This window comes from Solea solea, chromosome 20 (genome assembly GCF_958295425.1).
Source record: "Solea solea chromosome 20, fSolSol10.1, whole genome shotgun sequence".
Lineage (NCBI taxonomy): Eukaryota > Metazoa > Chordata > Actinopteri > Pleuronectiformes > Soleidae > Solea > Solea solea.
In genome coordinates this window covers 14,014,540-14,029,264 of record NC_081153.1, presented here as the reverse complement: position 1 = coordinate 14,029,264, position 14,725 = coordinate 14,014,540, and the positions used below count along the sequence as shown (strand labels likewise).

Below are 14,725 nucleotides of genomic sequence, written 5' to 3'. Positions count from 1 at the left end.
CGGTTGCCATAGCGACGGCATGTCAACATTGCTCTCATCCAGTCCGATGTGCTTACGATGTCAGACATGTCGTCTTTGAACAGAAAGTTAGTCCAGACTCTGGCAGAAACCATTTCCAAACAAGTGGATCACTGTGAGTACTCACTTTATTCATCACTCTTGTGTTTATTTGTTGCGTGATATATAAAGTATATGGTCTGTTGTGCACTGTTTTAATGAGCTGGAGCTGCAACATTATCTTTCTCACAGTTAATAAAACAGAGGTTGAATGTCTTATTCGAGAGTTCAACGTGCTCCTGGGTGAGTGTGCTGCCTCAGGGAGAGCAGTGAATGGACTGGACAAAGAAAAGTTCAGGAGCATCCTCCACAACAACTTTGGGATGACTGATGACATGATCATGGACTTAGGTACACACACACACACAGCTTTTCCTCTTAAAACAAGGCCCTGACTTCCATTTGCTTGGGTAACCAATACCTAATGCAAGCTGGGCTAGTTAACCTAATTATCCCCAAGGGGAAATTGGTGGTGCAGCCAGGTTTCACACTGGTCCTGACAGGGTCAGTGTTTATGCTAGAAAAGGTCCCAAAGAGGTGACATAAGAAGTACACACACACACACAGGCAAGTTTTATTTCACAGAACAATCTAATAATGACTTCTTAGAAGAATTGTATTTTGTTTATTTTACTTTTGTTTGTAAACTGGTGAAATAGTGCTGTCTCAGCTCCTTATGTGTTTTCTGTTCTTAATAATCTGCTGTATAATATAGCTATAGTCTGTGTTTGTATGTATTGATATGAGTGTGTGTTTGTCATTTTATTTTAAAACAAAACATTTGGGTTATATTTTATACATACTAGTGTTTTACAAATAAAGTTTGATTGATTTAAATGTAATCAGAAACTAAATTCTAAGCTCACAATCCTATGAAAACAAACCACTGCTGTAAGAGTATTTAAAGTGTAAGAATAACTGGAGCACTGTTGCTCGTCAATCCTAGTCTTCAGGACATTTGACAGAGACAACGACAGCTTTGTGAGTATGAAAGAGTGGATCGAAGGACTGTCCGTTTTCCTCCGAGGGACCTTGGATGAAAGAATAAAATGTAAGTTATCAGCACTATTTTAGTGCTTAAAAGCTGCACGTGAAAACCTGACTCATGAGTTATTGTCCACAATATAACTCCTCTCTTTGTGTGTGCCTCAGACTGCTTTCAGGTGTATGACTTGAATAGTGACAACTACATTTCAAGGGAGGAAATGTTCCACCTGCTGAAGAACAGCCTCATCAGGCAACCCACTGAGGAAGACCCAGATGAGGGGATCAAAGATCTGGTGGAGATCACGCTTAAGAGGATGGTAAGGGGATACTTACAGCTCTAACTTTAACATTATGATCTACAGAAAAAGTCAATATTGTTTTTCTTCCTGTCAGGACCATGACCACGATGGCAGACTGTCTTTCAGTGACTTTGAAAAGGCAGTGAAAGAGGAGAACCTATTACTTGAAGCTTTTGGAACCTGTCTCCCCGACATAATGGTAGAAAATCACAAATTAAACTGGACGTTGAAAAATAGAAATACATTTATTTTAAACTGAAGTTCTTAATCTGACATTTACTTCCTTTTCAGAGTACTGAGGCATTTGAGCAGCATGTATTTCAGGAACAACTGGAACTATGAAAAAAAAAAAGGTGTATTTTTCACTGCACCTTCTTAAATACAAAAGTTTACTGTTGGTTTAAATGTGATGACATTTTTTTCAAATAAAACCAATTTGCCACAGGAACATGAGCTAATGTGATCATATCCGACGACGTGGTTTCATCTTTTTCTCCACTGGTTTGACGTCAGGAACTGATCCCACCTGAGAAAGATGACACTGGTTTAGTTTGACTCGAATGAAAGAATCGATGACAGCAATGTTTTTCTGATTCAGATTATTAGTTACCTGTTTCATTGTATTCCTGATTAGCATGGCAGTTGTGTTCAATGAATGATCCTCCATGTCTAGTTTAGGTGGTTCAGGCAGCTTTGGCCCTATCAAACGGTCATTTTTTCCAGGCAACTCTGTACAAGCGTGATCCACAGCGTCTTTCATTTTGCGTTTCCTGTTTTCCAAGTGAGTGGTCCGTGGGATAAATCTGACTGCAGAAGCCTGATTTGGAGTCGATCTGTGTTCTCTGCTTTTTTCTCTGTCTGAGGAGATTTGACTAATGCTTTTCTTTGCTGGCCGTTGTTTTGTGTCGATTACGGCATTGTATAATGTCCCCATTTTATCTTCTGTGTGCATAGTCCCATGTTGATTTTTGTGAACAAGATAATGGTGTTCATGGGGAGGTGATGGCAGTAAAGGAAAGTCTGAATAATGGTCTGAGTTTGGACTCTCTTCTATATTATTATTGTGAAGCCTTTGATCTTGTTGGGAGATGATCTTCTCTGATGTGGTGGCTGTGTTTGATGTCGAGGGCTCCTCAGTTCCTTCATCTTTGTCTTCCCTTTGTCTCGCTTTAAATTTTGAAGAAACCAAAAACAGATTTATCAAAACATACAAATAAAAAAAATATTAAAATTTTTCCAGGACTAGCATGTAAAAAGTATATAAAAGTGAAATACAATACATATATTGTTACTACAGCTTCTTCCTACACATTGTCATCTTTATTAGTACATCTTTATTGATAGTTAATTTCACCTTTATTTCGAGCAGTCCTCATTATATATCTCCTTCTGTCCAGCAGTTTTAATCTGGTGTCTTCCACACTCTCATATTCTGGGACATAGCACACATGCAGCACACCACCATAGAAGCTCTTTTCATCCATATGTCGTTTAGCTGCTCTGAAAAACAAGATTTACAGAAAACAATATATATATAAATATACATATGTGTATGTGTATATATATAACATATATATATATATATATACATACACACACACATATACATATACATATATATATTGCTCTGGCAAAGTATTTTTAACTTTGCCAGAGCAGCGTGATAAACAGTGTGAAGTCGGATCTAAAAACCTGGCACTGGTGAGTTTCTGGAACTTGACAAGGTAGACCTCTGTAAACTCCTCAGCAGGATACTCATCCAGAGGTCGATACTCCTCCACAGCTCCATACAGGGCACACAGCTGGATCAGCTCTGTCATCACTCCAATGGCTGGGACTCCTTGCACCATCAGGTAATGGGACTCCAAATTTATGGTGTACACCTGATGATAAAGCACATTAAAATGTATGACACTTGCTTTGATGTCCTAGAACTCAAGTCTTGGTCTCAAAATCAGTCTCTAAACCAGTTTTTGGAAGGCTCAACCTCGGACTTCTCTTTCTACAAATGCAACCTTTACTTGGAATGATGTGTCACTAATAATAGCTGCTACTCCTCTTCGTCCACAACGTATTGTTCTGCAGTGTACTTTCAGACACCTGGCTGAGGTGTAAGAGCAAAACTACTAACCAAGATGTTAATGACTTTGTAAATACTGATTATTTACACTGTTCAAGTGACGTTTACCTTCGGGCAAATGCGAAGCATTGCTAAACGTCTGTGTTTTTCTAGTTCTAGTTAAGCAGATATTATGATTCGCTTACCTTAACTGCTTTCGCTCTCCTCCCCTCTCTGTACTTTGGTCTTGAAATGCATACTTTTCGCTGTTCGTGGTGTTTATAAACCTCTGGAGGGACCCAACAGCCCGAACTATTACCACCACACGCCGCCATGTTTCTGGAAGTAACTGTTGTTTGGTTCACTTCAAAATAAAAGCTCATTGCGTGTTCCTTGAGCTTTGCACCTACTGTGGTTCAGCGTGAACATATCTTATTTTGAAAAGGATGCTCGGCATCCGCATCGACTGCTTTTGTCTGGCTCGGTGCGTTCAGAGACATCGATGGATGGGGCAACAGCATTGACTTTTACAGAGCAACACATGCAATGGAGACATTATGATTAATAACCAGGGCATTCAACCCGTAACTGTTGTTTTTAACAACACAAAAAACTGCTTTCTTCACCTCCCGTCTAAGGTGATATCTCATCTTTCCCTGAAGGAGGTACGTTGTTGGCTAATAGCTAGCTATCCAGCTGTTAGAGTTCTCATTCTAACTTCAGTGGAAGATAAGTTTTGTGACGCAACAAAGTTAACATGAACTGTTAGCGTGTTTTGTTGTTCGTTTCCTACATTTTAAAACTGTGGTCCAACTGACAGTCGTTTCTCCATGGTCAAACTGTCTGCCACTAAATTGTAACGCCCTCCTTACAAAGGCTTTTACGGTATAAAAAAAAAAAGAAGCATGCTTTAAGCTGATTATGCAAGGACACCAACATTCAATTTTCAAAATAAAACACGAAGAGCAAAGTGTATCTGAGTGCAAGTCGATTGAATAGTGCGAATCTCTAAAAACTGTAAAGTAAAAATGTCAAATTTGCAGTATGCTCCTAGTCGTGGATGTCCTGAATTCAACCTAGTCAGTCCTGGTAAGAACGTATGGAAAAAAGGTTGAACAATTTGGTCAGTTTTGGTCTCCGATACACATGTGCGAAGATTTTTTAAAACATGTTTCCCAATTCAAAAATGTGCTTTCACATATGCACTAAGACACAGCGGTCTCATGGTTTTATTTTGAAAACCGGATGTCCTTACAAATGACGCGTTGGAATCGCAGGCGCTTTACCGTAAATACCTTTGTACGGAGGGCATTACAATTCAGCGTCAGATAGTTTGACCACAGAGAAACAAGTGTCAGATAGTTTGACCGCAGTGGAATTGATGTGCATCTGAATTGACTTGTTTCTATTGTGTGTGCACTAACATGTGTCTGTCATTAGAGAAATAACCTCAGTTTCCTGCTCTTTATTCGTATTTATAAAATATACTCTACATTCTTATTTACCAACAAGGAATTGTAGTGGAACATGAAAACAAATCAGCAACATATCGCAAATCACCACTGAGAACAAATGCACACATGTGGTAATCTTTCAAGCAAACTTTGAGTTATCTGGAACATATTTCGAGGTTCATGACATTGTAGTCACTCTGATACCTTTTACGAACTATCCAGTAATCAATATATAAGTGAGAAAAATGCACCAGCTTTCAGATATTTTTTGTAGCTGTTGTCTTGCACTAGAATTAGAGCATTAGAGTAGGTTAATGTCAATACAGTTGTAATTACTGCACTGTTATTATGCATCCATTGTCTTACAAAACATACAAAATCTCTGTTGATTTCAATCGGGCAGTCAGTGACAGTGTCATTATAGATTTTTGGTCTGAGCTGTTTCTTCACAGTCATGATATAATGTAGAATTTAATTAGCATTACAACAAAACTGCATACTTTGTGTTTCAGAACCAAGCTTTGGAGTTGTCCTGGGACCATGGGCCTCCACTGTACCTCAGCTGGACTCATAAGAGAACCTCTAGCTTTGACAGCCATGTAGTGGAGCTGTGTCGGCAGCTTGGAGAAAAGCTGGGCTTGAAAGATGGAGAGCAGGTATTGCTCTAGATTTAAGATTTGTTCTATGTTATATCTCTCATTTTAAGCCAATAACCTCTACAAGACTCCCTTTACAGTATTTTGACAGATTAACAACAATTGTCTTTAGGTTGATTAGGTGTTTGTTTTTGCTGACCGACTGACTGTGTTGTTTCTCTCAGGGTTTCCTCAGACCGTGTCACCAAGTTTCATCAGTGCATCAAGTGTTTGTGAAGCCTCTGTCATTTGATGACTGGGAGATCCTGGTGCGTGAACATATTCATTTACAAAAATGTGAATTCTAATGTCTTCATACAAATATTCATTATATTTAATGAGGCCACTCTGTGCGTATACATGACGATGACCCATGACAGTGTTTTCCACCTCCAGGAGCTTCACAGTGCCGCACTGGAGCAGCAGCTGTTGGATCAGATCAGAGTGGTCTTCCAAGATGCCGTATTTCCTGTATGGGTGGACAGCCACACAGTCATTTACATCCAAATAGGTCAGAGTTAATGTTAATTTATGGGTGAATTGCATGTTGCAGCTGAATATCCCTTACCTCACTGTTCCCTTCTAAGTGGGTTGGAGAACCTTCATTAAGCATAGCTGACCTGGCTTTTGATAGAACTATAATCATGTCATTCTGAGGTATCACAGTTTATTTTCACTGAATAAAATTGACTTACCATAGCATGTTCTTTACTCAGTCATGGTCATATCCATAGACAGTATTCATGAACACAGTTTGATCTGCTTTTTAATCTGCACAGCATCAATTTCACCATCTGTGCCCTACGGCCGTCTGGAGCAGTTCACAGAACTAGTTGTCTCTCCAAGGAGACGTGCTGGAAGTAGTGAACTGAGTGGCTCTCCAATGGGGAGCAGTGAGAAACCACATCTTCACAGACAGAAAGACACTGACCCTTCTTCCTCAGGACAGCCACAAGAAAACACCACTCATGTCCATCAGTGGGGTGGCATTGCTGACCTGAGAAGCCTCCTACACTATGTGATAAAGGGCACCAACAACCTGGTAAAACAGTTACCTCCAGTACCTGCCATCCCTGCCCTCCTTGCTGACTCTGTCTACAGAGTATGTGGTGCACCTCCTGACCCTCTTTGTGTTGTAAGCCAAGCTGTAACTGGTGTTATTCATGTATTTCCTTGGAGAGATGGACTGAATTCTGGGGTAATTCGAGGTTCATCTCCGGTGACGTACGGTCTGCTCTCCAAAGTTCCTTCCCCTAAAGAAACGAGGGACAGAGCCAAACAGGCCATGGAGAAAAAGAAGGCAGGGGTGACTAAAGTTGGTGCCTCTGGGGATGGAGGCATGGAGTTGAAGGAAGAGGAGGTCATGGTGGTCAGGGTGGTGTGTCATTGTAATGAGAAGCTAACAGGGAAACAAAGGAGTCGCAGCAAGGGAGACATCCATAGTGGAACAGTCTGGGTAAGTTTACTTTATAAGCTTTCCAACAATGCAGGAATTGGCCCATTTATACTGTAGTTAGACATTGACATGTTTGTGCTGCCCTATCAATAGACATTTCTTACAAAAATTGTGATGCAATTTTCTTTTCAGATCCCACAGCCCCTGGCTGTCCAGTTGAATGTCATGCCCCATTCAATCGTTAGAATTAAGCCAGTAAATTCCACTATCAAAGTGGCCTCTATGATTCGTCTTCAGCCTTTAAAACCACAGGTGAGTGCTGAAAGAGCCATCTATACCTTGATTGTGGTTTAGATAATCAAATAATAATAATTATAACTTTGTCCCTCCTTGTGATCTTTCCACATCAGCTTGAGGAAGATGATGAGGAGATCCAGACGGCTTTTCTTGGTTGGCTGCACACTCAGAGTCATGAACCTTTAGCCTGTCTAACTGCACGCTCTGGCACCATTCTTCTCCACAGAACTGATGGTGATTCATTTCTGTGTTTCTTTGAACATGATTGTCAGAAATGTATTAATAGGTCACAGTTTACAGTTTACATAATGCGTAATATTAATAAAAATCATCGTTCACCATTAAAGATAACAATAGTTTCCTCTCTTTTTTTCTCATTTACAGCAAAGTTAGAGTTTACTTTAACTGTGTTAAAACCAGAACCAGAGAATGATCCTCCAGACCAGCTATTTTTACTAGCGCACACTGTTATACAGAAGGAAGACATTCAGGTATTAACCTCTGTTTGTTGAATTCTAATACATAATTCCATGCAGATGAAGGATAGACAATCATTTTGAAGTGTTGTTGACAGTTGTTACTTTATGCCACCTTCAGGTACACAGAGAATCAGTAACCATGTCAGCTGTGAAAGCTGTTGCTGAAATCCCCAAACCAGTGCTTCCCTCCCTCACTATTCTTGGGTAAGTCTGTTGCTATTTCTGAGGCTTTGTATGTTTTTAAACGGGGACATTTTTCAGTGTTGAGTTCTCTCTACACCTCTCACTCCTTCCTCTTTCTACAGTGGCATTGATGAGCTTAGTAGAACTGGGTTTGAGTTCCTCTCCCACAGCCTTCTGGGTAGTCCTCTCTCACAAGAGCTTGGTAGCACTGGTCGGGGGCTTCAAGGAGGAGCTTTACTCATCACTGGTGCCAAGGTACTTCTTCATTTTTCTTTGTTTTAAGGTCTATTTTTTAAAAGAAACAACATTTAACAAAAGTATTTTTGTTTAATTGCAGGGTAGTGGGAAAAGCTCTCTGTCCCGAGCACTCTGCAGGAAAGCTAGGGAAGAGTTGGATGCCTATATTGAGGTGGTGGACTGTAGAAAGCTACAAGGTTAACAATTACTTCATACAAAAACTTTCCGATAGCTCAATTTGTCAGGAAATGTTGGATTAAAAAAACGATAATTAACTTATTTTGTTATAGGCAAAAGGGCAGAAAGCGTGAGGCAAACGCTGCAGGGTGTTTTTGAACAGGCAGAGTGGAGGCAGCCGTCAGTTGTCCTTCTTGACGACCTGGATCATGTGACGGGGGCACCAGCTTCTCCTGAACATGAGCATGGCCCCGAGGCCCTGCTGCAACAACACATCGCACAGAGTAAATCATACTTACATTAAAATGATTTGTTACAATAATTATTTCTAGGTGTGATGGTATTTCCGCATGTCTCTCTGTGGCTGCAGGTCTGAAGGATGTGGTGGATGAGATGGTGCTTCACTCCAGCCTGGTGTGTTTGGTCATCACCAGCCAAAGTGAGCATTCTCTCCACCCGTCGCTGACTGAAGTGCAGGGGTCCCACATTATCCAGAGATTTGTTAATATTCAGCCACCAGATCAGGTAATTGCACACACACAGACGCAGTTTTGACAAATGAACAAACAAACAAAATCAGCAGCTCATGTATTGGTGTTTGCAGGCCCAGAGAGCAGAGATTCTGCGCCGTCTGATCCTCAGAAAGCCTACTCTGTCTGACGAGACATTGCAGAGTCTTGATCTGGCGGCTGTTGCCAAGGAGACAGAGGGTTACACACCTCAGGATTTGGCACTGCTGTTGGAGCGAGCTGTCCATGCTAACACAGTACAAAAGGGACACAATGACCAGGGTAAGATAAGTAAAATACACGTATAATAGTGTCTGATGATTACCGCCACTAATGAAGCTAATCCATCTGTGCTCTGTTTATCTCAGGTGCGTGTCTATTGTGGAGGGACTTTGCACAGGCTCTTAAAGGGTTCACCCCTCCCTCACTCTGGGGGTTGGACCTCTACCCTCCGAATGGGATTGGTTTGGAGAGGGTGGGAGGACTGGGAGAGGTGCGGCAGCAGTTAATGGACACTATCCTGCTCCCAGCCAAGGTCCGTGTCAGTGCAGCAAATTACCAAACAAATCCACACTTTGCCAAACTGAGTTTGAAATAAAGAAATTAAACAGTGAAAGTGATAAGAATGTATTTACTATCTATTATCTTTATTTTTTAAATGAGAACAATAACTGTAACTAAATTCCATATTTATGTGTAATAAAAACAGGGGCTCAATTAGCTAATTAAACTGATTTAAGTTGAATCTATATAATCTGGTAACCACTAAAAGACTTGAAACATAGTGTTCATTTGTTGTAGTTTTTAATGATTAAAATTTCCATTTGAGCCACAGTGGTGATCCCATTTAATTAGACGTCTGAGATCAGGTTGTGATTTCGAGGATTTTGTTTTGAAAAAAAACAAAAAAAATATCACTTGTAGAAGCATGATCTAATGTGGTGTTGTTCATAGCATAACAATTGCATGTGGGGTTTTTGCTGTGTTTCAGTATCCGATCTTGTTCTCCAATCTTCCTATCCGCCATCGTTCAGGAATATTATTGTATGGAGCTCCTGGTACAGGGAAAACCCTGCTGGCCAGGGCTGTGGCCAAAGACAGTGGTATGAACTTCATCAGCATTAAGGTTGGTTGACAGAAAACCCCCGTGTGTAATTGTGTATAGCATATAGTGTATCTTCAGTGACACTGAATATTTACCTCTCCTCAGGGACCTGAACTTCTGAGTAAGTACATTGGAGCCAGTGAGCAGGGAGTCCGCGATGTGTTCCAGAGGTGAGTGAACATTTACACGGCAGTCAACATCACACTGCCACTCGTGTCATGTCATTTCCCTACTTATTTGGTTTGTTCCAGAGCACAAGCGGCCAAGCCTTGTATCCTGTTCTTTGACGAGTTTGACTCTTTGGCCCCCAGGAGGGGCCATGACAGCACAGGAGTGACTGACCGCGTGGTCAACCAGCTCCTCACTCAGCTGGATGGGGTGGAAGGACTGCAGGGTGGGTCCTATAGCGATATACAGCATGCATGTTCTGTGTAATAACATTCTACTAATGGTTTCCCAGGCTATATCTGTGCATTTAACTGATGTATTCAGTGCTGCTTTTTCAATAAATAGTCCTACATTTAAGTGGAAAAACAGTAGTATAAAAAAAAATGTATTTTTCAATATCAGGTGCTAAATTATTTCTTGTTTGAGGACTTTTCACCAGTTGCCAGGCAACCTTGTAAGGACAAATTCAGGAGGTGACTGCCTGGATTTGAAACTGTCTGCACATCAGCTTCTGTCAACCTGAGCTTAAAGGCATCGCTGTGTGCCTGCTTTCAGTCTGTATGCTAAGCTAAGCCAACTGACTCCCTAGCTCTACCTTCATAGTTATTAGATATGAGAGTGGTATTGATGCTCACATTTTGGTTAAAAAAGTCTGTTTCTTTCAGGTGTGTATGTGCTGGCAGCCACCAGTCGTCCAGATCTGATCGATCCCGCCCTGCTGAGACCTGGACGACTGGACAAGTCCCTTTACTGTCCCCCTCCTGACTTGGTCAGTCATTAAGGATATCCATAACACTGCATTTTAATCTTCTTATGTGGAGATCATCCAGTGTCAAAGCGTCCTCTGATGTTGCCTCTCCAGGAATCTCGTGTGGAGATCCTCAGGGCTCTGAGTACAGATATTCCTCTGGCTGCAGACGTGGACCTGGAGCAGTTGGCTGCAGTGACGGAGCAGTTCACCGGGGCAGATCTGAAGGCCCTGCTCTACAATGCACAACTGGAGGCCATTCACAGCAGCATGGGCACCAGCACAGCAAATGCAAGTCTATTATATTTTCATTTTCATTTAATTCTCTCTCGTTTGTTTGCCTTTGGCTACAATAAAACAGGAGGGCAAGGAACTGGTTTCAAATTGTTTACGATTCATTTTGAGGCAGCCTTTTTGTGCCTCATGGTTAATTAAATGTCCCGACCATGGGGACAACAATATGATAAATAAAGAGTTTAAACGGCAAGTGCTGCCACGGGCAACATTTAGGCTGCTGTAATCTACTAAAGTACAGTCTGCTTAAACCCAGTGTTTTTATGTGACAATCAGGAACTGACCTCTGGCTCAGACAGCGACATGAGCCTGTGCTCCATGATCTTCCCAAACAACAGCAGTGGCTCTGATTCTTCAGGTGGGGAGGCCGATGCAGGCATGTGTTTGGACCAGTCCATGGTTCTCCTAGAGCAGGATGAGCTACAGGCAGAAGAGGAACACCATCGCAACAACGTCTGGAGACTCTACTTTGGAAGTTCCTATGAGTCGGAGGTTGAGAATTCACCGATTTCAGGACTGGTGAGCAGATACCTCAACCTTTTTATTTTCCTCCCTGATATTTTATATATTTTTATTCAGCTATAGCAGTAAAACATGTAAATAAATCATCATCCATGTCAGACAAATGTGAATTATGCATTTGATGGCACCACAAAGCAAGTTTGTTTGTGTTGAATGAATAAAATTAGATTACGTTCTTAGTCACCGATGGTGTTACGTATACTGCATCAATCATCATTTCCTTTTCTGTAAAATGAAGATAGCCATGTGGTTTTTGTTGTGGATTTGTATTGTGTTTATGTTTTTCTCTTGGTATTGTTATGTCAAAATTATTACTTATGTACTCTGTCCTCATTTTAACCTTGTATATGTGCCATAACCATAGCATGCTGCAGCTCACTGCTCAACCAAACCACAAGAACAGGTGTTTCCTGTGACGAAAGATGTATCGAGCTATATTAAACACATGCTTTTGGTGGTTCAGCAGTGTAAATATTTCCCCAAACAATCTGTGTGTTTCTCCACTTTCTCTCTTCTGCGTCTTGACAGAACTCCCAGTGCATCTCTGGACCAAACTCAATGGGCCAGGACTACACCGGCACATCAGCCCGGGACCCCAGCATCTCTGTCCCTCCTGCTTACATGTCCTCCCTCCACAGCGGATATGAAGATATGAGCCCTGAGCAGTTGGAACGTCTACAACGAGACGTTAACAACATCAAGAATAACTACCGCAAAGCCCATGTGAGTGAAATCAATGGACAGGAAACTGTTTAATGCTTTTTTATTCCACTCAATACTAGAGTGTTTAGAACTCTGCTACATTCTATATCAGTTTTTATTACTGTAAATATATTTATTTTGGCTTTTATATGACTCTAAAGTGCTTTATTTATGTCTAGTGAGCAACCAAATATCGTTTGAACTGCTTATTTATGCTTTTGTGTGTGTGTGTGTGTGTATTTGAAGGAGGAGTGTGCCCGGGTTCATTCAGCCTCGAGCAGCCCGAGCCTGTTGCTGTGTCAGACTCATATGAACTCTGCCTTGGCTGTGACCAAACCGTCGCTCAGCAAGTCTGACTGGAACAGATACACAAAACTGTGAGTGTCACGACATTAGAGAGAGTCACACTAAAGCCAACACACAAAACTACAGTCATTTTACATCACATGTATTTTGGGAAGTTAAACTAATTTGTACAGTGATGTTCTGATTAAATGATTTTAGTAAAGCAGCCTAGCTGAACTAGAACATAGAAAGTGCATATTTTGTGTTAACGTATTTAGCTGCTGACTCTTCTGTGTGTTCTATCAATGCACAACTTATTATTGTTGAACAAGACATCCCTTTAGTGCTTTCTAGTGTCCGATCATTTAATTCAGCCTCGTTCATCATTTTATGGCCGTTAAAAAAGTATTTCTTTCTTTCTTTTTAAGGTATGAAAGCTTTGACGGTTCAGGAGAAGGAAGTTCTGTCACATTTAAACCTGGACAACGTGTGACTCTAGCTTGAACAAGCATTAATATGTAATGGAATTGTTCGATGCAAATTAATATAATTAATGTGATTAATATGATTAATATAAGTAGGGTTTTTCTACTTGAATGTGAAAATGTTAATACTGTACATAATTATACTATTCATGATGATGTAATAAAATGTGGACATCTTCAATTTATCCTCTATTTTCTTCTTTGTCTCCATCTAGTGGCTGCAAATAGCCTTAGCTCTTGTTTTATCAACATACCAATATATATATTCGTCATCTCCAGCTTGATCCTGACACAGGGCAAAATGCAGGGTCACACAGAGACAAACAACCATTCACTCTCTCACCTACGGGTCTTTGGTTGGTGCGCTAACCTCCACACCAACCACAAGATGATTCAGGTATGGTTTTAAAATGTTTACAGAGATGTGATTTGCTAATGTAGATAGAATATATTAGACACAACACAAGCCATACAGGTGTTTTTACTCAAAGTCTGTAGGTAAGTCAGCCAATAATGAGGAGAACCTCACAGGTGCAACATAACAGTATATTAGTCAGAGAAATGTCTGCTGGCTTCATCACAAGTGAGCATATGCTGGGACTGGATAATGAGTCAAATATACACTTACAGTCAGCTTGAATACTCTTAAACGCTCACAAAGGAAATGCTCAACTTTTGTCCTATGTTCGTCTCAACATTTAAATGTGTTCAATGTATGGGACTTGTGTCCTCCAGTTTAAAGCTCTGATGTGTAACTTTTAAATATCAACTAATGTCTGTTAAATTCAAACCGGTTGATTTCATACAACGTCAATTACACCCGTCAGCTCCACGAGCCTCTCCGTGATCCTCAGTCAAGCAGTGTTTTTTGTGTCTGTGGTGACACAGAGTGACACACCACGGCTGATGGGAGGGATGGTGGAAACATGACAGCGACACTATTGGCGACAGAAGTTGCACACTGGAGCTTTAAGGTGGACAGATTTACCGGAAGAAATTAGATGAAGAACAAACGGTAATAATTGAGTCACAATCGTGCAATATTGTCCTTGGATCTGTTCTTAGATTCCATTTTTCATTTTAATTTTAATTTAGTTTTTTTAGTCTGTACATTTTTAACTTGTTAAGTTATATATATATTTTTATTTCTTTTTTTTTTTTCTCTCTTTGTGTGTGACCAGGGAGATGTGCAAAGTAAGAATTTCATTGTGCAGTGTGACGTCTGTCTTAACTGAACATATGACAATAAACCTCTTGAATCTTGAATCTTGAACAATGATGGGGTTAGAAGGGACTTTGCTAAATGAAATAACTGTATAAATATTGTGCTTTCACCCATTTTGATTAAAGATGGCTGTAAAAATCACATTAATCACATTAACTAGTGGATCTACACAGGTGTGGCACATTAGCAACATTATTCAGCTGTGTGAGGGTCCAGCAATCTGTGCGTTAACATGTCGGCAAACAAGCAGAGCATCGCAGGTAAAATCACACACACACACACACACACACACACACAAAGGGTTAGTTGTTTAGTTGTTACCATGTAGAGGGAAAAACTCTGCAGATTCTGTCACCTTAATAACTCTCGACTGAAAGCACCCAGGGCATCTGAAACATCAGAGACTCATACCTGAGATCTGC

At 40.7% G+C, this 14,725-nt stretch overlaps 3 protein-coding genes across 3 annotated transcripts; 2 read left to right on the top strand and 1 right to left on the bottom strand.

Annotated features, from left to right (window-relative positions):
- The first annotated feature begins 54 nt into the window (after positions 1-54).
- clxn (calaxin) lies at positions 55-1,722 on the top strand. The gene is made up of 6 exons (XM_058619695.1): positions 55-133; positions 250-408; positions 1,004-1,108; positions 1,210-1,361; positions 1,438-1,542; positions 1,635-1,722. The coding sequence occupies exons 1-6, from the start codon at positions 58-60 to the stop codon at positions 1,683-1,685; spliced, it is 648 nt and encodes a 215-aa protein (XP_058475678.1). The 5' UTR covers positions 55-57; the 3' UTR covers positions 1,686-1,722.
- Positions 1,570-3,906, bottom strand: rbm48 (RNA binding motif protein 48). The gene is made up of 5 exons (XM_058619694.1): positions 3,609-3,906; positions 3,036-3,226; positions 2,698-2,843; positions 1,954-2,510; positions 1,570-1,869 (listed from the first exon to the last, which is right to left on the bottom strand). The coding sequence occupies exons 1-5, from the start codon at positions 3,783-3,785 to the stop codon at positions 1,807-1,809; spliced, it is 1,134 nt and encodes a 377-aa protein (XP_058475677.1). The 5' UTR covers positions 3,786-3,906; the 3' UTR covers positions 1,570-1,806.
- Positions 3,872-13,259, top strand: pex1 (peroxisomal biogenesis factor 1). The gene is made up of 24 exons (XM_058619693.1): positions 3,872-4,067; positions 5,369-5,512; positions 5,677-5,760; positions 5,888-6,002; positions 6,271-6,947; positions 7,080-7,199; positions 7,298-7,418; positions 7,569-7,675; positions 7,782-7,867; positions 7,969-8,101; positions 8,184-8,280; positions 8,374-8,544; positions 8,631-8,785; positions 8,865-9,051; positions 9,138-9,304; positions 9,761-9,895; positions 9,980-10,044; positions 10,126-10,268; positions 10,708-10,811; positions 10,905-11,081; positions 11,361-11,603; positions 12,135-12,329; positions 12,555-12,685; positions 13,022-13,259. Exons 1-24 carry the CDS (start codon positions 3,960-3,962, stop codon positions 13,095-13,097), a joined length of 3,741 nt encoding a protein of 1,246 aa, XP_058475676.1. The 5' UTR covers positions 3,872-3,959; the 3' UTR covers positions 13,098-13,259.
- The last annotated feature ends 1,466 nt before the right edge of the window (positions 13,260-14,725 follow it).